At 43.3% G+C, this 23,957-nt stretch overlaps 1 protein-coding gene across 1 annotated transcript in view; it reads left to right on the forward strand.

Moving 5' to 3' along the window:
* LOC142312887 (uncharacterized) overlaps positions 1-19,512 on the forward strand; it is a 206,464-nt gene extending 186,952 nt beyond the window's left edge. The window contains exons 19-23 of the mRNA XM_075351872.1: positions 362-365; positions 10,602-11,014; positions 11,092-11,189; positions 11,386-11,476; positions 15,123-19,512. Coding sequence (XP_075207987.1) covers positions 362-365; positions 10,602-11,014; positions 11,092-11,189; positions 11,386-11,476; positions 15,123-16,387 — 1,871 coding nt within the window. The 3' untranslated portion in view covers positions 16,388-19,512. The remainder of the gene's footprint in view (positions 1-361; positions 366-10,601; positions 11,015-11,091; positions 11,190-11,385; positions 11,477-15,122) is intronic.
* The last annotated feature ends 4,445 nt before the right edge of the window (positions 19,513-23,957 follow it).

Below are 23,957 nucleotides of genomic sequence, written 5' to 3' on the forward strand. Positions count from 1 at the left end.
TCTATTCAATTTGAAGTTAACTCTTTCCTCACACTTTAAACCTCCCCAACATTATGTGTCTCCTGTAATACGGTTTAGTTCTGCCGACTGATACACATTATTAATGAGGATGTGAATTTGGAACCATTCAAATTTCCCAGATTTGTTTAAATTAATTTGGGATATTTGATTTACAATGAATTTGATGCAAATTACATGACCAGAAAAGACATTTTATTTTGTTCTAGGGGTTAAAAAAAATATTTACCAGTATTTTCACTTTTTTATTTTGAAATCTCAAAATCATGCCCTGAAAAAATGTAAATGGTGCCATGTAAACCACATTCTTGTGCACTACTTTGTTTAGTTTTTTTTATCACAGCCCAGTTCAAAAAAAGGGCCCTCACTAATCGATCGCTATCCCTCTGAGCTAAAAGGTCAAAGCGAGGAATCGGGACAAAGTGCAAGGAAAGCCCAAATCATGCTCCTGTATTCACCTGGCTGCCCCCAAAGTGAACCCAAGAGCCAATCTAGACTAGCTCTTCTCCCGAAGGAGGAGAGCCTGGGGCTGTACAGACAGGAGCGGAACCTGATGGCTGCACGCTCCCCCACCTAGACCATTCAGGTGGAAACCCATAAGGGAACCGTTTCCCGAGAATTCCTTGTATTGGACACAAATGGAATAAAAAGTATGAGACAGTGAAAAATAAATTTAATTAATAGTGGAAGGTGATTTTAGTGTTAATTTGACCGGACACCATGAAGTGAATTTAACCCGTTCACAACCTTTGACATACTCATACCTCATAATCTGGAAGGGGCTCCCAACCTATGAAGTATAGGTACATCCTGGCGATCAGGCGGTGCACATAAGCTATGTCCGCATGATCACGTCTGAAAGCTTGGTTTAAAGGGAAGGTGTCATCAGAAAAAAAAATTTCAATCACTGAAAAACTGTAAAGTATTAATGTTTTAATGTTATGTTTAAATATTATTTGATTTTATTTGAGCAAAATCTAAAAAAAAATTAAATTGATATTTTCCACTCTTAAACACTAGGGGAGCAGCTGCTTAAATCCTAGTGTACATCTAGCTCACATTACAACTGCAGTAACAGTGGGTGGAATCTGCTCCCATGTGTATGATGTCACACCTCACCCTCCCATTCTGGGTGTTTCCTAAAAGATAAGGGAAGATGATGTTTAGGATCACAGTGTGGAGCCATTTTGTTGGTGACCGGAAAGTGATCCTAATGTCTAAAGTGTCATCGAAGACTGCTGGCATAGTGCGCCACTGTATACTACACCCCAATGTATAATGCGCTCTGCTCTATACCGCACCCCTCGCTGTATTCTGTGCCCTCCCTGTAATCTGTGCCCTGCTGTATTCCACGTCCCGCTGTATTCCACGTCCCGCTGTATCCCGCACCCCACTGTATACAGTGCTCCGCTGTATACCGTGCTCCACTGTATACTGTGCTCCACTGTATTCCGCACTTCGCTATATACTACGCTCCTCAGCTTACTGTGCCCCACTGAGTTGCTTGGAGCGAAGGCCAGAGGTGAGCACATGAGAGCGGGGGGGGGCGATGGAGGGGGAGTAGCGGCAGTAAGAACGGCAACGGTGTAGGGGAGCGGCGGCGGGGAGGAGAGGGTAGTGGGGGGAGTGGCGGTGGTGGGGAGAGCAGCGGTGGTGGGGAGGGCAGCGGGGGGGAGAGCAGCGGCGAGGGGGATTGTCGGTGGCCCGGCGCTGGTACTCACGCATCCTGGGTGAGGGAAAGTGCAGCACACAGCATACTCTGTGAGCTCCACAAAGGTGGCGGCGATCTCCTCCCTCCGCTGTGATCTGGACAGCCCAGGGGGCGCGTTCACCCCACAGCAGAAGTAGTGTCACTGTTAAGTATACGGACACAGTCCGACAACTGACTGTTATGCACAGGGAGCTGCCATATTTGAGGTGAGTAACTGTCGTTACACATAGCAAATCCAAGATGGCAGCCCCCAGTTTTTCAGTAAAACTAGAATTATATAAAAACTTAATAAACAGTGAATTTAATTTTGTATTAAAAATACTTGATTCCATAATCACTATTATTAATGCAAAAATAAAAAAACGCGATACCTTACCTTTAAGGGATAGCCGAGCTTTGGCTGTCACAGCTGAATACGGTCCTCAAACTGCCCCTGACTGTTTAACCTTTTATACGCTGCTATCAATAGCGATCACAGAATTTAAGAGACTGGGAGAGGGAGTGCACTCCCTCTCCCATCTGATGGGGACACCCATGATTTGATCATGGGGTCCTGATCGTTGCCATGTCAACCTGAGGTCATGTAATGACAGCTAGGTTTGCTGGCTACGGTGGCTTGGTAGGCCATGCCAGCAGCATGTCACACTGACAGTTATAATGCATTGCTATGTATGTGCTTTGTAATACATTATATTAGCACAAATGCAGTAGAGTTCTATACAGTTCACAGGCATCGCGGCAAGCTCCGGTCACATTCGGTCATGTGACCGGAGCATGAGACAGCATGTGACCGGAGCTTGCCGTGATGCCTGTGAACTGTATAGAACTGTACCGCATTTGTGCCAGATCCGGCAGTGCTGCAAAATACCGCAAATGTGAAACCAGCCTAAAGAGCCACTTTTGACTTTTAGGATTGCCATTTCCAATAGGTGGCAGTAGAGTTTGTCTCCTTCCTCCCTCAAGAGACAATTTGAATTTTCAATTTCAATAATTTGAAGCCAGAAAGCATTTAGGGACCATGTAGTAAGGGCCGGGTCTGGTCCAGAGAGGAAACTGAGACAGGTCAGAATGGCAGAATGATCCGAAATGGGTCTAGGTAAGTATGCTACAAATTCCACCATTGGCAACGAACTCTCAGACCCTAAGATCATATTGATCCTGGATAAGGTATCATGTGATTTAGAATAGCAGGAAAACTGCCTGACTCCCGGATGTTTAACTCTCCACAAGTTCGTCAGTGCCAGATCCGAGAGCACCTCACCAAATGCTGAAATAGGGGAGTTCACCTTGGTCAAGTCATTATTATATTTATCACAGTATGGGTGAATAGTATTGTTAAAGTCTCCCATACATATTACCTGCACTCTTTGAGTCCCCTGAATGGCTTCCACCACCATTTTCATGACATTATGATTATAAGGTGGAGGAATATACACCCCTATCAAAAGCAATTCTTTGTTGGAGATTTTGCAATCGATACTTAGAAAAGGAGGTCAGGTTTATATTTGAGAAGATATGGGTTCAAACGGGATAGCTTTATGTATCAGTACACTAACACGTTTTGAATAAGGGGAATGAAAACTGTGGCCAATTCATGAACGGTTCAAATATGGTATTTTTTTCTTTATCCAGATGTGTCTCCTGGAGAAATGATCCCTGACATATTCCATAACAGTCGTCCTATTAGTGGCATCACCCAAACCTCGGACATTCCACCATAAAAAATTAAATGTCCCAGACATTACACCTTTGTGAATTTAGGCACTCCAGGGTCACCACTCCTAGGAAACTATACACTTTGAGCTTTCAAATTTACCTGACCAACTGGATTTGATCCTGTAGGGTCAGGTTTTCCGCCAGATGAATATATGAGCCACCCGGCATACTAACAAGCACACTATACGTTATGCACACTGGGTATCAATTTACAAGAGCAGCCCGCTCTCTTAAGCGGGCTTTACACGCTGCGACATCGCTAATGCGGAGTCGTTGGGGTCACGGAATTTGTGACGCACATCCGGCCGCGTTAGCGATGCCGTTGCGTGTGACACCGATAAGCGATTTTGCATCGTTGCAAAAACGTGCAAAATCGCTAATCGGCGACACGGGGGTCCATTCTTAAAAATCGTTACTGCAGCAGTAACGAAGTTGTTCCTCGTTCCTACGGCAGCACACATCGCTGCGTGTGACGCCGCAGGAACGAGGAAGCTCCCCTTACCTGCCTCCCGGCCGCTATGCGGAAGGAAAGAGGTGGGCGGGATGTTACGTCCCGCTCATCTCCACCCCTCCGCTGCTATTGGGCGGCGGATCAGTGACGTTTCAGTGACGTCGCGGTGACGCCGCACGGACCGCCCCCTTAGAAAGGAGGCGGTTCGCCGGTCACAGCGACGTCGCCGGACAGGTAAGTATGTGTGACGGCTCTGGGCGATGTTGTGCGGCACGGGCAGCGATATGCCCGTGTCGCGCAACAGATGGGGGCGGGTACCCACACTAGCGATATCGGGACCGATATCGCAGTGTGTAAAGTAGCCTTTAGACCGCCATTTCGAAAAATACTACACTTGATCTTAGCAAAAAGACAGAGAGGCTCTCTAGCCTTTCTTAGTACAGCAGCTCCTGCCCTGTCCTCCATTTGCTCCCTCCCTCCCTCCCTCCAGCTACTTTCTTCTCTTCCATCTTTATTTTCACTCTTTGGTGCCTCAAGGCTGCAATAATTGAGCCTCAGTCATGATATTTTGTAGCCTTGTCAGACGCAGAGGGGGAACAGACTGGACAATCTTTCTTCATGAAGTGTAATTAAAACAAAAAACAAATCTGCCTCAAAATACGAAAAAATACAGTGAAGCTCAAATACCTCAGCATTCAACCATTCTCCTTCAGAAGAGCATTTCCCACAGGCAGTCATACCTTTCCTATTCCCACACCTTTCTGAGTAGCAGATATGGAGGGAGAGTGTCAGCCGAGATCCTTAGCCTTTACATTCTCCGACTGTTCTCAGTAGCCTCTAGACTTAGAAGAGCTCAAGGACCTGTGGTGATAACATGGCCACAGCTCCTGCATGCAATGGAAATTTATTCTGTGGAGTCTCTGCTGGTGTCGATGTGTGACGCCCTGGGCAAGCCAGGGGTCACAGGTCACTGCACCATCACACCCTACATCCCAGTTAGGAACACCACAGCTAAACTAAAATCCTTGTTGCCTTCCTCCAGAGGCTGATGTTCACACCAGGGGGGTGGGCCAGGCGGTTGGCTCCGCCCACCAAGGAGTTCACAGCTCTGGAGGCGGGAAGAAACCAGGCAGATAGAGTTTGGAAGAGGTAGTGGAAGGAGTCAGGAGAGTCAGCTCAGGGGAGAGCTGGAGTAAACAGCTAAGATGAGCTAAGGAAGTGAAAGTAGTGAAGTGAAGTGGAAGTGGTAAAGGAGGAGTAAGAGAAGCTGAAGAAAAGTGAGAACAGTTACAGAAAGGAAGCTTGAAGTGTGTCCAGCTGTGTGCAGGACAGGGTCAGCAAGGTCAGCAACAGTGGTGATTGTCTGAAGGGGTGACCGTTTGGAAGTTCCTGGAAGGACCGCGGACGGGTAGTGACCCGGCGGTCTGGAGCAGCATACCAAAAGACAGTCAGCACCAGGGCAGGGGCCTCTCGGACCCCGGCAAGGCTAGGAGTCGCCAAACTTGCCAAATCCGTCAGTGAAGGGGACGTAGATCCCCCAACAACCAAGTCCCAAGTGAAGGCAACAGCCCAACCTGTACAACAGAGACACCGCCACCGCCAGGGCACCAGTTTCTGAGGGCCAGCGCCTGCGGGCAAAGAGTAGAGCTCCTCCGGTCCAGCTTGAAGCCGGGGAGTGGGTTACCGGTGGGAATCCATCGCGACCAACAGACAACATTAGGTGCAAGGAAAAGGGACATCACCGCTACCGACTGGGTGAGCAAGTGCAGCCGTCCGTGGGACCGACCAACCAGCCGTTTGTTTACCGAGAACTGTGTCACTGTCTCAGGCTGAGTGAGTACCACAGTGCCGCAAGGCACAGCGCTGCCCCCGCGTCCCTGCGCCCACCAGGCCCTGCATCCTACATATCATCACCGGGCCCCGGGATTACCAAACCCCCTACCCACGGAGGGGCAACACAACACCTAGCTGCTCCACATCACCACCCCCGGGATCCCCGCATTGAGCAGCGGTGGTGCTACAAATCACCACAACCGTGGGTGGCGTCACGGACATTATCCCAACACCCCAAATCCCCCTTTCACTCACGGGCGAGGAGTGCCGCTCGAGAACCCCCGGGATCCGGCCCACAGCTCGAGCCACCACTGAGCAGCGGCGGCCGCCGGACCCGAGCAGAAGGGGTGAGCGCGGTGTGCTGACACCCTCCTCCCCGCCCGCGACAGATGCCCCATCAGCTGATAAGCTGAATTTCATCAATTGAGAAGTGCGTCTAAAGTAATTATATGCTGTACATATTGGCATCATCCACACTATCAGTGGCTGTAGCTCATCTGCTTTCCATTCAGGTCTCTAAAATATTGGACCCTCTGTACCATACATATTCACCGTACATCTGTGATCAGTGCCTGCAGAGTTCATGTGAAAGTCTGACATCATTTTTCAGTTCGTCTTTTTAAATGGGTTTCTTTATGATGTTACATCGATCATCGTCTTCCCATTCAGGTCCCTACAATATCTGATCCTTTCAGTGGAGATCTTCTATATAAGAGAATTTTCCTGATTGACCAGTCAAGGATGGATAGGGACAGGGACAAGATGATGGAGAGGATATTACACCTCACCCTAGAGATCCTCTTCCGGCTTACTGGAGAGGTGAGAGATTCTGATCACGTCACATTACACCATTCTTATCTATGGGAATAACAGATGGACAGAACTGGAGAGGTGAGGACTCTGGAAATGTCTGTAGTGAGATTTATTAATGTGTCTCTCCATAACCAGGATTACACAGTAGTGAAGAAGACCTCTAGTGATCGCTGTCAGGCCCCTGTGTCTGAGGGATGGAGAAGACCCTTTAGCCCAAACACGGAGCCTCCACCTCACCCCCTGATACATAAAAACATCAATGAGCAGAAGATCCTGGAACTTACCTACAAGATGATTGAGCTGCTGACTGGAGAGGTGACACTCCTGGGTATGCTGGGGCATTATACAGTAACGCTATAAAGGGATCAGGGGGATGATGGTATCATTGTATGTGTCAGGTTCCTATAAGGTGTCAAGATGTCACAGTCTATCTCTCCATTGAGGAGTGGGAGTATTTAGAAGGACACAAAGATCTATACAAGGAAGTCATGATGGAGGATCCCCAGCCCCTCACATCACCAGGTAATATCCAGGGTTAAATACTCACGGCCTTTAATTATCTGTATGTAAAGAATGAATTCAGTCCCTGTATGTGTTTCCTCCAGTTCTATCCAGTGAGAGGATAACACCAGAGAGATGTCCCCGTCCTCTTCTTCCACAGGATTGTAAACAAGAAAATCCCAATGTTCCTCAGGATCATCAGGTATATGGAGAGAAGGTGTCATGAAATATCCCCTATGATGTGTAGACGGCTATGAAGGGCTTGTGCTCAGTCTTGTTTTATACTTGTGTAATGAGAACGGTGGAGATGGCAGGATTAGAGCTGATCATAGATGTGATTTCTCCATCTGTCTGTGACTTCTACAATATTTGTTTCAGGGTGAAGATCTGCCCCATATTAATACCGCAGAGACATATGTGAGGGGTGATGAGTGGTGTAACGAGGAGATTCCAACATATGACTACCCAGGTGAGTAGTAATCACTGAATGCAGACAAGTCATATATTCTTAAAAATAAAGTGTAATATAAACGGTTATTAAGAAATGTCTTACGAATACACAAATATTAATACTACCTCCTGGTGTTTAGCACTGGTTGGATTTTCATGTGTTAAAGGGGTTGACCACTATTTTGTATGTCCCTTTCATGTGAACTAACTGCCATAGATAAGAACTTTACTTAATATTTGGCTTTCCTAAATCCTTCGTAAATGAGCTGGTCTTCTAGTCACATGATCTCTGGCTGAGAATCCTCTGACTTCCTGTTACACCATGCTCTGGAATCTGGAGAGACATCACAATCATGTGAACTTTATTCGATGTTGGAACTCGCGTTCCCAAAGCCCATGTGACTTTATGATATGTGACCAATCCACGCCAGCTTCCGTTTCCCCGCCTTCAAACTTTTAAGGCATTAACAGGAAGTGAGTGCCAGCCACAGCACTCACTTCCTGTTATTACCTACATGTCCAAAGGTGGGGAGAAGGAGGCCTGCGGTGATTGGTCACTGGGCTCGCGTGTCATAACATTGTTCTGACATCTCTGGAACTGTTCCAGCACGAGAGGTGAGTATAGGCTTTTTTTATTTTATGGGGAATGAGAAGAGGTAGTCCCATCTGTCAAAATATAAAATGAGTTAACCCATACAGTAAATGTCCTAAAAAAATCCAAACTACAGAACTAACGTATCTGTACCACCCCCACCCCGAGATCAAAATATTGTATATACCCCATATATAGAGAGCGAAAAAAGTTATAAATCTCACAAAATGTTGATGCAAAACAAGACTTAATTTAAGCAATAAAAATAAAATAAATATGTACATGTACCAGTATACAAGGTTGAAATTGTCGTAATCAAAACATCATGTGTTCTAGTCTCTTTGACTGTACACCATATGAAACGCAAAAAAATGTTTGTTTTTTTTTCAGCTTAGGCTGCTTTCACACATCCGGCTTGAGCTCTGCGGCTCAATCCGGCTGTGCAAGCTATGCAACGGATGCGGTGAACACACCGCATCCTTTGCATAAGTTTTTCCTTTGCGGCCAGTCCGGTTTTTGCCGCTTGCGGCATGCTACTGAGCAGGCGCAGTGGCAAAAACCGCATGCGGCGGCCGGATGCGGTTATTGCCGCATCCGGCCGCCATAGGCATGCATTGAAAAATGCGCCGCATCGGCCGAATGCGGCGCGATGCGGTTTTTTTTTTGCCAGGCAACGTTCCATCCGGCCGCCGCATCGGCTAAATCTGCCACATGCGGCAAAAACCGGATGGAACGCAAGGCCTTGCGGCACAATGCGGCACTAATTAAAGTCTATGCAGAAAAAACGCAACAGGCAGCAAAAAAAAACGGTTGCGATTTTCCTGCAAAGTGGCGGATTGTGCCGCATTGCAGAAACCGGAGGTGTGAAAGCAGCCTTACAGAACCCAAAATAATCATAAGGGAATTGCATTTTCCCCCCAACCATTTCAATCAACTTTTTTCAAATTTTTCTGTACAATTAATAATAAAATGAATGCTGTTATTCAAAACTCTTAATTCGCCCACTAAAAAAAACAAACTCTTATCCGGCTGTATAAACAAATAAAGACTTTTTCACTTTTAGAAGAAAAGAAAAATAATGTGTGCTTTTTGTCTCTGATTGACAGATTTCAGAAACAAGAGTGACCTGACAGTCAAAAACAGGAAGGCAGGCAATGGGTGGGGAATATGGAGAGAATGGAGGAGAGCTGCAAGTGCAATGCCCAGCCCTGCTGGATTGCAACTCATTAGCCTACGCTATCAATGGTAGATTTCTATTTAAACGAGAAAACTGAAGGGCAAAAGCAATGGTTTTAAAACATGAAGAATTATTATTATATATTGAGGGAATATTTTTTATGAAATATCTAGTTTTTATGTAATTTGAGCTATTGGATTCTGCAGGAAACCAACGACAATCACCCATGGCTTACAAAGCACACAGCTACAAACTCTTCAAGATCCGAAATTTTACCCATAATATGTCAGCCTTAAAGGGGTGGTTCACCCCTTTTCATTACTGGCCATATCGATATTATGTTGAGAAACAAGGTTTCTCTCAAATACCTTGTGTTGCCAATAGTGCCTCTGAGCGGTTCTATTGCTGTCCGCTCAGCCCCTTCACGTGACCCCCGAGGTTCGTGACCGCAGATGTCCAGTGATGTCACATCAACTGAGGTGAGACGCAGTCTTCCTGAGTGACTGGGCTGTGGGCGGCAATTCACTGCTCGTCACAGCCCAGCATCTCGCTGCTCTCTCTTTCACTGCAGAGAGCCACTAGCAGGAGCGATGCTGGGCTGTGATGAGCGGTGAAATGCCGCCCATTTACGGAGACTGGGCCCGGCTGTGGTGATGTCAGGTCAACAGGAATTTGTCATGACATCATCGGACATCAGAGGTCATGGAGCCTGGGGGGGTCACGCGAAGGGGTGAGTGGACCGCAATAGCACCGCTCACAGGCCTTATTGGCAACACAAGGTATTTGAAAGAAACCTTATTTCTCAACATATCAATTTGACCAGTAATGAAATGGCGTGAACCGCCTTTTTAATTCCTTGCATGTAAGGCAAGTTTTACACTTCTAAAGTCTATGACAACTTTAATGAGACAATTGAATTTTTCTACATGACTTAGAATTTGTATACTATTTATACAGAGACGGGATAATAAATCAATATAACATCACAGTAATATAATTAAAAAACAATTTTATTTTTGGCAGATAACTGTACCAGAAACTCGGAGGGATATGTGAAGTCATCAGAATTTAAAGTAGATGATCATGGGATCACACAAAATATGTATGAAGAGGATGCCATTATTTCTGCTGTAAAGACAGACCTTTGCAGCAAATATCTATCATCAGATACTTTTCAACATGTTCTATCTTCTGATTCATCACTAAATATTATGCAAAGAAACAATCACAAGAGGGATGTCGAACTATCATCTTATGCAGTGGCAAAGAAATTTTCATATTCAGAATGGGACAAAGGTCATACTGTTACATTACATCTTGGTACACATCAGAGAATTAGTACAGGGGAGAAGCCATATTCATGTTCTAAATGTGCAAAAGGTTTCTACCAGAAATCAAGTCTAGTACTACATGAGAGAATTCATACAGGACAGAAGCCACTTACAAGTTCAGAATGTGGAAAAGGGTTAATGAAGAAATCCAACCTTGCTGTACATCAGAGAAGTCACACAGGGGAGAAGCTACATTCATGTTCTGAATGTGGAAAATGGTTTGATAGGAAATCAGATCTTGTAAGACATCATAGAATTCACACAGGGGAGAAGCCATTTTCATGTTCAGAATGTGGGAAATGTTTTAACCAAAAATCAACTCTTGTTAGCCATGAAAGAATTCACAAAAGGATGAGTTCAGAATGTGGGAAAGGGTTTACGAAGAAATCAGATTTTGTTGCACATCAGAGAAGTCACACAGGTGAGAAGCCATATTCATGTTCAGTATGTGGGAAAGGTTTTAACAATAAATTCAGTCCCTGTATGTGTTTTCTCCAGTTCTATCCAGTGAGAGGACAACACCGGAGAGATGTCCAAATCCTCTTCTTCCACAGGCCTGTAAACAAATAAATCTCAATGTTTCTCAGGATCATCAGGTAGATGGAGAGAAGGTGTCATGAAATTTCCCTATGATGTGTAGACGGTTGTGAAGGTCTTGTGTTCAGTGTTGTTTTATCCACCAGTGTTATATGTTTATACTTGTGTAATGAGAACGGTGGAAATGGCAGGATTAGAGCTGATCATTGATGTGACTTCTCCATCTATCTGTGACTTTTACAATATTTGTTTCAGGGCGAAGATCTGACCCTTATTGATACTACAGAGCTGTACGTGAGGGGTGATGAGTGGTATAAAGAGGAGATTTCTACAGATAACCGCCAAGGTGAGTAGTAACCAATAAATGCAGACAAGTCATAGAATCTTCTAAAAAAAAAAAAATAGTGTAGTATAAACAATTATTAGGAAATGTCTTATTAACACACAAATTATTAATTCTACATCTTGGTGTTTACCACTGGTTGGATTTAAACATATTAAAGGGGTTGACCATTACTTTGCATGTCCCTGCCATAGATATGTACCTTACTAAATACTTTGCTTTCACAAATCCTTCAGTAACATGAGCTGGTCTTCTAGTCTCATGATCTCTAGCTGAGAATCCTCTGACTTCCGGTTACGCCATGTCAGATTCTCCATAACGTCTTGCCTCTGGAATCTGGTGGACATCAAAATCATGTGAACTCCATGCTGTGTGGGTGGGTGGAGCTTTATTTGTCAGCACTCGGACGCTAATTCTGTGCATACATCTGCAGACACATCTTTTCCATTTCTGCACATTTCTCCCTCCAGACCTCTACCTTGTATCTGTATGCATACATCACTGTGTGTGTGTGTGTGTGTGTGTGTGTGTGTATGTGTATGTGTATGTGTGTATAATACATATATTTATTTACACATACACACCATGCAGCATGACCTGTAACCTATTACACCGTGCAGTATACCCCCTATAATGTATATATTCTGTAAGGGATGCACTCACCTATAGCAGTCAAGGTAGACACATGCAGCATAATTGTTTTTCAAAACCAGGAAGATATATTTAAAGTCCATCAACTGCCATTTTCATAACCCCCCCTTCCCTCTACCCAAATCCAGGGGGCTTGGCACTTTCTACCATCAAACAATGTTCCCTTGACATGGCACCTGCATTCCTGTGTTGTTTCTTGGGCCTATGTTCTACTTGAAAAGTAAAATATTGATAAGCCAGTAACTATTTTATCACCCATGCATTGTTCCCTTTTTTTCTCCCTCATCCATCTCACTGCGCCATGGTCAAAGATAATTTCTTAAGGCTACCAGTGCCCACTTGATGACCAAACCCTCATTTTCTACAATAGAATGGTTCTGCTCACAGGAGGACACTGTCCTACTCAGATAACTGATGCTTAATCCGCAATCGCTTGTGCTATTTGGGATTTCTGCCCACATTTTCCACCATTTCTAAGGATTCAGTGACCGGCAGCAGTTTAAGTAGCCACAGGCAGCACAATTTATATCAAAACCAGGAAGAGTTATTTAATATCCATAAACTTCCAGGAAACAAAAACAAACAGCCTTTCTCTGGCATAAGTATAAGGAAAAACACAATAGGTCTTTTTCCCGTCCTCCGTCCCGGTCAGCCGACTGACTAACAGAGGTGTTTTCACCTTCGCTCCCCAGCTGCAAAATGAGGCAGGTGAACTGCCTTTATAGCTTGTTCCAAATCCTGGAACTGGAGGTTAGGGAATGGCCAGTCCCACCCAGCTCTAGTGGCCATTCTTAAAACCCAGACCCAATATTCGGTCCCATTAAAAAACACCTCTCAGCACTATACATGCTCAAGCCTCTTTCTCCGGGTCCTACATGACCGAGGCTTGCAACCTCGGTGACACATACCTCCCGTCCAATACCTATCCTGCTGCCACCTTACAATTCATACATATCCTTCTCCTCATCCATCTATTTTATTAAAATGAACATGATTAGTCAGTGAGGAGAGATAGGGGAAAAACATTATTATAAGTGCTGGTGTTCTAATACTTTATGGTACGTCTATTTCCTGTATCAGTAACTTGCTTGCAGCAGCGTTCTGGACAAGAACTAGTGCTCAAGCAGTATGTGAACTAGTGATGTGTCATTTACAAACAATCCAGTACAAAAAACTGACTTGCTTCTATGAACGATGGGAGCCATCACCCAGGTGAGAGCTAATTATAGTCTTTGGCTCTCATTGGAGGTAAAATTATAGCGATCAACAGCCAAAACCCTGCCTATTTGGATGAATCCCCCATTACCCAGCAATTTCATTGGCCTACTTTAAATGGAAAGGTTTCAGCAGCGGGGATTTTATTTTGAGTACGTGTTCACCCATGGATTTTCATGAGCGGATTCAAGTGATGTAGATCGTGGAAAAGAACCGGAATGCCCACCACTAGTGTAAAGCTGGGGGAGGAGTGTGAGGGTTTTAAGCGGAGTTACAAGTCTGTGCTTGCTTCTGCCTTGCATCCCAGCACAAGGGCTGATGGGAAATGTAGACAAAAGGTAGCCGAGGATTCTGAACAGGAAGGTAGAACAGAACTGGTGCCAGGACACAGGAAGCGAAAGAGAAAGCCAGAAGAAAAACATGCAAATTGTCTGAAAAGTTATATGGGGATCATTAGGGTGATTGTACTAAAGCATTTATGGCAAGATCTGTAAGTGGGTCAGGGTAGTGGAGAACCTGCTTAAAGATTATAATATCAGAAACAAACAGTTTATGGGGCACGTCAGTGACAGCTTACTGTGCTTTTTTCCATTCCTAGTCTGTTTATCCACCCATTATCATTTCCTCCTCTTCCCTGTCACAAAAAGATAAAGTGAAAAGTAATTAAAGTTACTAAGAATTTGGTAAAATGAGAAAATAAATAAAAATCAAGTTAGCTATCATCATTCCTTTAATTATCCCATCTATCAAAATATAAAATGTATTAATCCATATGGTAAATGTCGTAGAAAAATCCAAACTATAGAACTATTGTATTTGGCCCCACCCCCACCCCACCCTGAGATACCCTGTCGACGGAAAAATAAAGTTATAGATCGCACAAAATGTTGAGATAAATTTTTGCAAAGTTTAGAATTATTTAAGCCATAAAAATTAAATATATGTATACATATACCATTATACAGGTTTGAAATTGTCATAATAAAAAAATTCTGTTTTAGTCGCTTTTCCTGAACACCAAATAAAACCTCCAAAATAATGACATTCCCAAATGATCATGAGGGAATTGGTTTTTTTTTCCCCATCATTTCAACCAACTGTTTTCAAATTTTTTTTGTATGATTGATAATATAATGAATGCTGTCGGTCAAAATTCTAATTCGTCCAGTAAAAAAGAGCTCTCCTATGGCTGTGTAAACAGAAATGAAAACTTTATGAATTTTAAGAAAAATAATGTGTGCCTTTTGTCTCTGACAGATCGCTAATAGAAGAGTGACCTGTCAGTGAGAAACAGGAAGGCAATGGGTTGGGGAATAGGGAGAGAATTGAGGAGAGCTGCAAGTGCAATGTCCAATCCTGCTGCACTTCCAACTAATTAGAATATAATCTCAATGATAGAGTTCTCTTTAAGAGGGAAAAGTAATGGTTATAAAGCATAAAGAATTATATTTTAAAGGAATATTTGTTTTATGAAATATATATATACTTTTTATGTAACTTGAGCTATTGGCGTCTGCAGAAAACCAATGGCAAGCACCCATGGCTTGCAAGGCACACAGCTATAAATTCTATAAGATCTGAAATTGTACCCGTATTGTTTGACAGCCATAATTCCTTCCCTATAAAGCAAGTTTTGTACTTCTAAAGTGTATGGCAACTTTAATGAGAAAATTTATCTACATGCCTTTTAAGTTGTGTACTAATATCAATACAGAGACAGGATAATAAATCAATATAACTTCACAGTAATATTGTTAAAAAATAACAATTTTATTTTCGGCAGATGACTCTACCAGAAACTCAGAGGGATATATAAAGTCATCAAAATTTAAAGTTGAGGATTATGAGATCACACAAAATATGAATGAAGAGTATGCTATTATTCCTGCTATTAAGACAGACCTTCACAGCAAAGATCTATCATCTGATATTTTTCAACATATTCTATGTTCTGATTCATCACAAAATGTTAAGCAAAGAAAAGATCACAGGAGGAATGTCGAACTCTTAAATCATACAATAGAAAAGAAATGTTCATATTCAGAATGTGACAAAAGTCATCCTGTTACATTACATCTTGCTGCATGTCAGAGAATTAGCACAGGGGAGAAGCCATATTCTTGTTCTAAATGTGAGAAAGGGTTCTACCAGAAATCAAGTCTAGTACTACATGAGAGAATTCACACAGGACAGAAATCACTTATAAGTTCACAATGTAGAAAAGGATTTTCGAAGAAATCAAATCTTGCTGCACATCAGAGAAGTCAAACTGGTGAGAAGATACATTCATGTTCTGAATGTGGAAAATGTTTTAACAGGAAATCCGATCTTATTAGACATCAAAGAATTCACACAGGGGAGAAGCCATTTTCATGTTCAGAATGTGGAAAATGTTTTAACCAAAAATCAACTCTTGTTAGCCATGAGAAAATTCACATAGGGAAGCGTTCTGAATGTGGGAAAGAGTCTACGCAGAAATCAGATTTTACTGCACATCAGAATAGTGACGCAGGTGAGACGTCATATATATGTTCTGACTGTGGAAAATGGTTTTACAGTAACTCAAATCTTATTAAACATCAGAGAACTCACTCAGGGGAGAAGCCATATTCATGTTCAGAATGTGGGAAATGTTTTAACAACAGATCAAATCTTTCTGTACATCTGAGAAGTCACACAGGGAATAATCCATATTTATGCTCAGAATGTGGAAAGTGTTTTATCAACAAATCAAATCTTTCCGTACATCTAAGAAGTCACACAGGGGAGAAGCCATTTTCATGTTCAGAATGTGGGATATGTTTTAACCACAAATCAAGTCTTGTTAAACATGAGAGAATTCACACAGGGGAAAAGCCATATTCATGTTCTGAATGTGGGAAATGTTTCTACAGTGATTCACAGCTTATTAGACATCAGAGAACTCACACTGGGGAAAAGCCATATTCATGTTCTGAATGTGGAAAATGTTTTAACACAAATTCACATATGAGTAGACATAAAAGAACACACACATGTGAGAGGCTATTTACATTTTCAGAATATTAGATAAGTGTAAACCAGTCTTGTGACGCAAGAGAATTCACAGAAGGGAGAAGTTATTTTCTTGTTCAGAACGTGGGAAATGTATTATATAGAAATCAAGTCTCACTGTACACTAGAAAAATCACACAGGGGAGAAGCCATTTGTATTTTCAGAAAATAGAAAATTGTTTTCTTTGGACAACTAGTTTTTTTTATAGACAAATGCCAAAATTCATGAAGTAATATGATAATCAAAAAGGGCACAATCACAAGATACAAAAGATAGCAATATTGCAATTGGTCTGCGGATGAAAGCATGATGCAGAAAGACACATCAGCCAGAAAAATAAAGTTGTGGTGCCCCACTCAATGTTGACTCTCCCTCCTTGTCCCTGTAGCCCTATATTGAAGCACCAATCAAAATGACAAAATCAGAAATGTACCCCTATAGCAGCACAACATCATGTAAAATAATCTTCACGTGTAAAATACTTAATGTAACATGGCATAATGTACATGTATAATGTGTGCAATATGTTAAGATGAAAAAAAACTAGTGGCTCATTATCCATTTGAAGGCATAAGTTATATATGGTTCTAAACACAAACAAAAGAAGTAAGGTAGGGGTCCTCAGGCATGGCCTCTTTGATAGTCTGCATAAAATTGTACCTAGTGGAGAACTTCTTTAATTATTGCTACATACATATGATTGCTAGAAAAAGATAAAAGTGAAATTAAATGGAGGTATGATGAAAATGTATTGCTGAAAATTAACAAAAAGATGAAATGCACTCAAGGGAAAATGTAAGAAAATGAGTTATTAATTAGTTGTCAATTTAACTTCACAATTGAATTTACAAGTGAAAAAATGACAAGTGAAAAAAACCAGTGACTTACACTGTGCAGTCAGTAGATAGAGGAAGAGGTTACTGTAGTAAAAACATGAGAAAAAAGACAGAAGTATGCCTATATGTATGGGAGTAGAAGGAGTAATGAATGGACAGGTTATGAGGTTACTGGAATGCAGAGCATGAGAAAATGGATCTGCGCCTTTGCAAGAGAAAGCGGTGAAGGTTACTGGAGTGCAGAGCATGAGAAAATGGACCTGTGCCTGCGTGAGAGAAAGCGGTGAAGGTTAGCGAAAATAACCATTTGAAAATAATCTATATACACCAACATTTAAAACATAAAAATGGTAATTAAATAGTTTTATGTGAATAAAAACATATGAAGGAAAACATGCCAGAAAGTGTGATATTGAATTTTGAAACAAGCCATATATAAAATGGTATCCTAGGGAAAAATGAATACAAAAATTATAAAAATATAAAGAGGACGAAGTATGCATAATTAATTTATTAGATGTAAAATATATATATATATATATATATCAGTGGAACCTTGGTTAACGAGAACAATCCGTTCTGGGAGTGTGCTTGTTAGCCAAGTTACTCGTTCAGCAAAGCAAGATTTCCCATAGGAAATCACTGCAATGCAGACAATTCGTTCCACAACTTGTTAAATGTCCCATCCTGGTCCCCTATTTTGCCATTCTACACACGTACAAACACGCACAAACACGTACAAACACACATGTACACACACATATTATGCTCACCTTACCTTCGATTCCATCGCCGGTCTCCTGGGACTTGCTGTTCGCTGGTACGGGATGTGTATTGGGTAACCATCACGACGAGGGAGGAACTTCCGCTGCCAGAATGCTGACGTCAAAGGCAGGAGCCGCTTGCCTCTGATTGGCCAGCGCACTGCCTTTGAGTAGCGGCTGACAGGGGAAGTTCCTGCCTCGTCACGATGCTTGCCGAATGCCGATACACATCCTATACCGGCAAACTACAGGACCCAGGAGGCCGGTGATGGAACGGAATGCACACATATTATGTTCACCTTACCTTCCGTTCCATCGCCAGCCTCATGGTCCTTGTAGAACCATGAGGCCGGCGATGGAACGGAAGGTAAGGTGAGCATAATACTGTATGTGTGCACGTGCGTGTTTGTTTGTGTGTGTTTGTGCGTGCTTGTGTGCGTTTGTGTGGACTGCAAGTGCGGGTTAGAGCGCAGTGGATGTACGGAACCAGAAGTGTGTGCAGCGAGTATTTTGCTCATACAGCAAAGCTTTCTCGTAAACCGAGTTACAAATTTACAGCAAGCTTTGCTCGTTAGGCAAAATACTCACTAACTGGGCTACTCGTTAAGCGAGGTTCCAATGTGTGTGTATATGTATATATGTATGTATATATGTATATATATATATATATATATATATATAATCTGTTAAAAATAGTTAAGAACATATATATGTACATATATACATTTATATATACATTTATATATCTGAAATTTAATTTAATCCCTGAGGCCTGAAAATATTTATTTAATTTCAAAATCCAAAAAATCTTTTATTTTGGTTTTGGACTTCTTTTTGGTTGGGTATAGTCAAAGGAATTTGTTCAATAGGTGTTTCCTGAAGACCCTGAAATTATTATGATAAATGATACAATGCTTACATAAACCATGTAATAGAAATCCTTTGTTAATTTTTCAGTAATACATTTTCATCATACCGCCATTTCATTTAATTTTTATCGCTTTCTAGAAATCATGTGTTTCTAGCAATATCTAGTGAACTTCACTACTGGGTACTATTTTATGTAGACTATCAGATATTCCAATGGTCTAATACCTTCCTGGGATTTGTTCTAATTCAATCCTACACGGGTTCTCACTCTTTTCTTTCACTTTGTGGCACTCCAATCAATCCTAATCTCTCTTTTCCCCTTCCACTGATAGTCCAATGGTTTATACCACAGTTCTAGAGGGCTCTCACTACAGTCATGGGTTTGGATCATTTCACATCAAATGAAACACAATTTTCCTTTTTTTATTTACTTTTTATTTTTTATGTTTCAATGTAACACATTTTGTTTGAGATGTTACCAATGCTTTATATCTGTTTGATGACATACGCTATGTCTGGCCAATGTTTGTATGTCTGTTCAATATGTGAATGATCAAGTGAATTAGCGGTTTTGGCGCTTTCCTTTTTTGAAATGTGTTTCACACTATATATATCCTCAGTTTTATGTACCATGGAATTATGATTGTCCTGGCAAAGTAGTTTTTCTCCGAAACACGTTGAATAAAATAATTTTCTACGATACTGTTTCATTCATTTACAATGCACCGTGGATGTTAGCCCCTATCATTCATTAATTAAGGCAGACTAGACAGTCGCCAGACTGCACACATAGTGTTGACTTTATTCTGCATGTCAGTACAAATATGGTGATACCAAATTTATATATATTTTTATTTTTTAGATTTTATTTTTTTATACAATTAAAAAAAAAAAGTATAATATAATGTCACAAAAGTTGAATATACCCCTCACATTTTTGTGAATATTTTATTATATCTTTTAATCACGGGACAACACAAACGATATGACACGTTGTTACAATGCATAATAATCAGTGTACAGCTTGTAGAAGTGTAAATTTGCTGTGCCCACTAAATAACTCACTGTCACAAGTAGTGTTAAGCGGACCCGAACTGTAAAAGTCCGGATCCGTGCAGTTTCAGGGTCCGATCCAGGTCCGACCTGGACCTTTTTTTTTTTTTTTTTTTCTCGCTCTCTCTCGCTCTCTCTCGCTCTCTCTCGCGCTCTCTCTCTCGTCCCCGTATCCGCTCCCCATTGACGTACATTGGTCTGGATTCCGGATCGGATCCGGACTTCTTTCACAACCCGCGACAGATCCGCCGGACCCGGATTATGAGCAATCCGCTCAGTTCTAGTCACAAGGTTTTTTCAAGCATCATTAACTGTCATGGGAGCGTCAGGGTGTGTGGAAACTCATGATTATTATTATTATTATTATTATCTGCCTTCTAACTTCTCTGATGACAAATCAGCCTAGAGACTCAGACGTCGACTCACAGACTTGTAATTTTTAGGCAGGCTAGTAAGAGTCTGCTCGTCATATTCACACTTATATATATGCTGACTGGACTGTTCTTCTAGTGCCAGCTATAGCTTGTCTATTCTGGTCTGGAGATGTGGATTTACCCAGGATTACTTGTGGTTGTGTCTGTTGTGAGTGGTTTAAGTTTAAACCTTTTTGTGGCATTGTGTTGCTGCCTTTCTTCACTACCTTTTCACTTTAGTTTCTTAGTTTTTATTCCTGAGAGTGTGCCATGTGACTGAACTTCTGTTATTACTGTCTGTCTTGACTCTTATTTCCCTTTCACTTCAGACCCTTCCTTCCCTGGGGAGGGGGAGAGATTAGCTTTATTTAGGAGCACAGTAAGGTAAGAGACTCGGGCATCTGCACCATTAGGGGTAGTTCTGAGGATAGTGATAGCCTAAAGTCCCCTGGCGTGAGGGAAAGTATAGGAGCCTTTTGTCCTTCGCTATACTACAGTCACATAATGACAACTGGTCTCTGGAAGTTTAACATGGCGCACCTCATGGCAAACAATTCTTTGAGCATCTGAAAATAAAAAAAACAAAACAATTGTAGTGCTACATAAAGATGGCCTATTCTATAAGAAGATTGCCAACACCCTAAAACTGAGCTGTAGTATGGTGGCCAAGAACATACAGCAGATTCACAAGACAGATTCCACTCAGGAAAGGCCTCACAATGGTTGATTAAAGGGAAGGTGTCGTGGTTTTTAATTTTTGTATTAAAAATAGTGATTATGAAATCAATAATTTTTAATACAAAATTAAACCACTGCTTATTTAGTTTTATTTAATTCTAATTTTACTGGAGGCACTGGGGGCTGCCATGCTGGATTTGCTGTGTATGTAACGACAGTTACTCACTGCTTTATGGCAGCCCCTGTGCATAGACTCTGATAGTCGGAATCCGACCCCTAGGCTTATTACGGTAGAGCTCCCTGCTGTGACTTGGACGCTCCCCCTGGGCTGTCCAGATCACAGCACAGGGAGGAGATCAGCGCCATCTTTCTGCAGCTCACAGCGGTCATTCTGTGTGCTGAACTTTTCCCCCCGTCACCCGTTCGGCCCGTGGTGGTAGTGTACCGGCGCCCCTCCCCCCGCCGATGCTACCTTCTCTGATAATACCCCCACGCTCTGCCCCCATGGCCTGTCACCTGCCGGCCTTTGTGAGTAGTGTACGGCCCCCTCCTTCCCCGGCCGCATGTATATACGTGTATGCTGGCAGAGCAATGTGTGTGCGTGCTTGTGTGTGCTGGCAGAGCATTGTGTGTGCGTGTGGCAGAGCATTTTGTGTGTGCTGGCAGAGCAATGTGTGTGCGTGTGTGTGGCAGAGCATTTTGTGTGTGTGTGCTGGCAGAGCATTGTGTGTGCGTGTGGCAGAGCATTTTGTGTGCTTGTGTGTGTGGCAGAGCATTTTGTGTGTGTGCTGTCGGAGCATTGTGTGTGCGTGTGGCAGAGCATTTTGTGTGTGTGTGCTGGCAGAGCAATGTGTGTGCATGCTTGTGTGTGCTGTCAGAGCATTTTGTGTGTGTGCTGTCAGAGCATTTTGTGTGTGTGCTGGCAGAGCAATGTGTGTGCGTGCTTGTGTGTGTGTGGCAGAGCATTTTGTGTGTGTGCTGGCAGAGCATTGTGTGTCCGTGCGTGTGGCAGAGCATTTTGTGTGTGTGCTTGTGTGTATGTGCGTGTGGCAGAGCATTTTGTGTGTGTGCTGGCAGAGCATTGTGTGTGCGTGCTTGTGTGTGTGGCAGAGCATTTTGTGTGTGTGCTGGCAGAGCATTGTGTGTGCGTGTGGCAGAGCATTTTGTGTGCTTGTGTGTGGCAGAGCATTTTGTGTGTGTACTGTCAGAGCATTGTGTGTGCGGGTGGCAGAGCAATGTGTGTGCGTGCTTGTGTGTGGAGGAGCATTTTGTGTGTGTGCTGGCAGAGCATTGTGTGTCCTAGCGTGTGGCAGAGCATTTTGTGTGTGTGCTTGTGTGTTTGTGTGCTGGCAGAGCATTGTGTGTGCGTGTGGCAGAGCATTTTGTGTGTATGCTGGCAGAGCAATGTGTGTGCGTGCTTGTGTGTGTGGCAGAGCATTGTGTGTGTGCTGGCAGAGCAATGTGTGTGCGTGCATGTAGCAGAGCATTTTGTATATGTGTTGGCAGAGCATTGTGTGTGCGTGTGGCAGAGCATTTTGTGTGTATGCTGGCAGAGCAATGTGTGTGCGTGCTTGTGTGTGTGTGGCAGAGAATTTTGTGTGTGTGCTGGCAGAGCATTGTGTGTGCGAGCATGTGGCAGAGCATTTTGTGTGGGTGCTGGCAGTGCATTGTGTGTGCATGTGCGTGTGGCAGAGCATTTTGTGTGTATGCTGGAAGAGCAATGTGTGCTTGTGTGTGCGTGTGGCAGAGCATTATGTGTGTGTGCTGGCAGAGCATTGTGTGAGCGTGCTTGTGTGTGGCAGAGCATTTTGTGTGTGTGCTGGCAGAGCATTGTGTGTGCGTGTGGCAGAGCATTTTGGGTGCTTGTGTGTGTGTCAGAGCATTTTGTGTCTGTGCTGTCAGAGCATTGTGTGTGCGTGTGGCAGAGCAATGTGTGTGCGTGCTTGTGTGTGCTGGCAGAGCAATGTGTGTGCGTGCTTGTGTGTGCTGGCAGAGCATTGTGTGTGCGTGTGGCAGAGCATTATGTGTGTATGCTGGCAGAGCAATGTGTGTGCGTGCTTGTGTGTGTGTGGCAGAGCATTTTGTGTGTGCTGGCAGAGTATTGTGCGTGCATGTCGCAGAGCATTTTGTGTGTGTGGTGGCAGAGCATTGTGTGTGCATGTGCGTGTGGCAGAGCATTTTGTGTGTATGCTGGCAGAGCAATGTGTGCTTGTGTGTGTTGCAGAGCATTTTGTGTGTGTGCTGGCAGAGCATTGTGTGTGCGTGTGGCAGAGCATTTTGTGTGTGCTGGCAGAGCATTGTGTGTGCGTGTGGCAGAGCATTTTGTGTGTGTGCTGGCAGAGCATTGTGTGTGCGTGTGGCAGAGCATTCTGTGTGTGTGCTGGCAGAGCATTGTGTGTGCGTGTGGCAGAGCATTTTGTGTGTATGCTGGCAGAGCAATGTGTGTGCGTGCTTGTGTCTGTGTGGCAGAGCATTTTTTGTGTATGCTGACAGAGCAATGTGTGTGCGTGCTTGTTTGTGTGGCAGAGCATTTTGTGTGTATGCTGGCAGAGCAATGTGTGTGCTGGCAGAGCATTGTGTGTGCGTGTGGCAGAGCATTTTGTGTGTGCTGGCAGAGCAATGTGTGTGCGTGCTTGTGTGTGGGTGGCAGAGCATTTTGTGTGTGTGCTGGCAGAGCATTGTGTGTCTGTGCATGTGGCAGAGCATTTTGTTTGTATGCTGGCAGAGCAATGTGTGTGCGTGCTTGTGTGTGGGTGGCAGAGCATTTTGTGTGTGCTGGCAGAGCATTGTGTGTCTGTGCATGTGGCAGAGCATTTTGTGTGTGTGCTGGCAGAGCATTGTGTGTCCGTGCGTGTGGCAGAGCTTTTTGTGCGTGCGTGGCAGAGCATTGTGGGTGAGCGTGCAGCAGAGCATTGCTCCACTCTACCCAGCCCCAGCTACTGTTGCCGCCCCTCCCCCCGCCGTTACCGT

This window comes from Anomaloglossus baeobatrachus, chromosome 5, assembly GCF_048569485.1.
Source record: "Anomaloglossus baeobatrachus isolate aAnoBae1 chromosome 5, aAnoBae1.hap1, whole genome shotgun sequence".
Lineage (NCBI taxonomy): Eukaryota > Metazoa > Chordata > Amphibia > Anura > Aromobatidae > Anomaloglossus > Anomaloglossus baeobatrachus.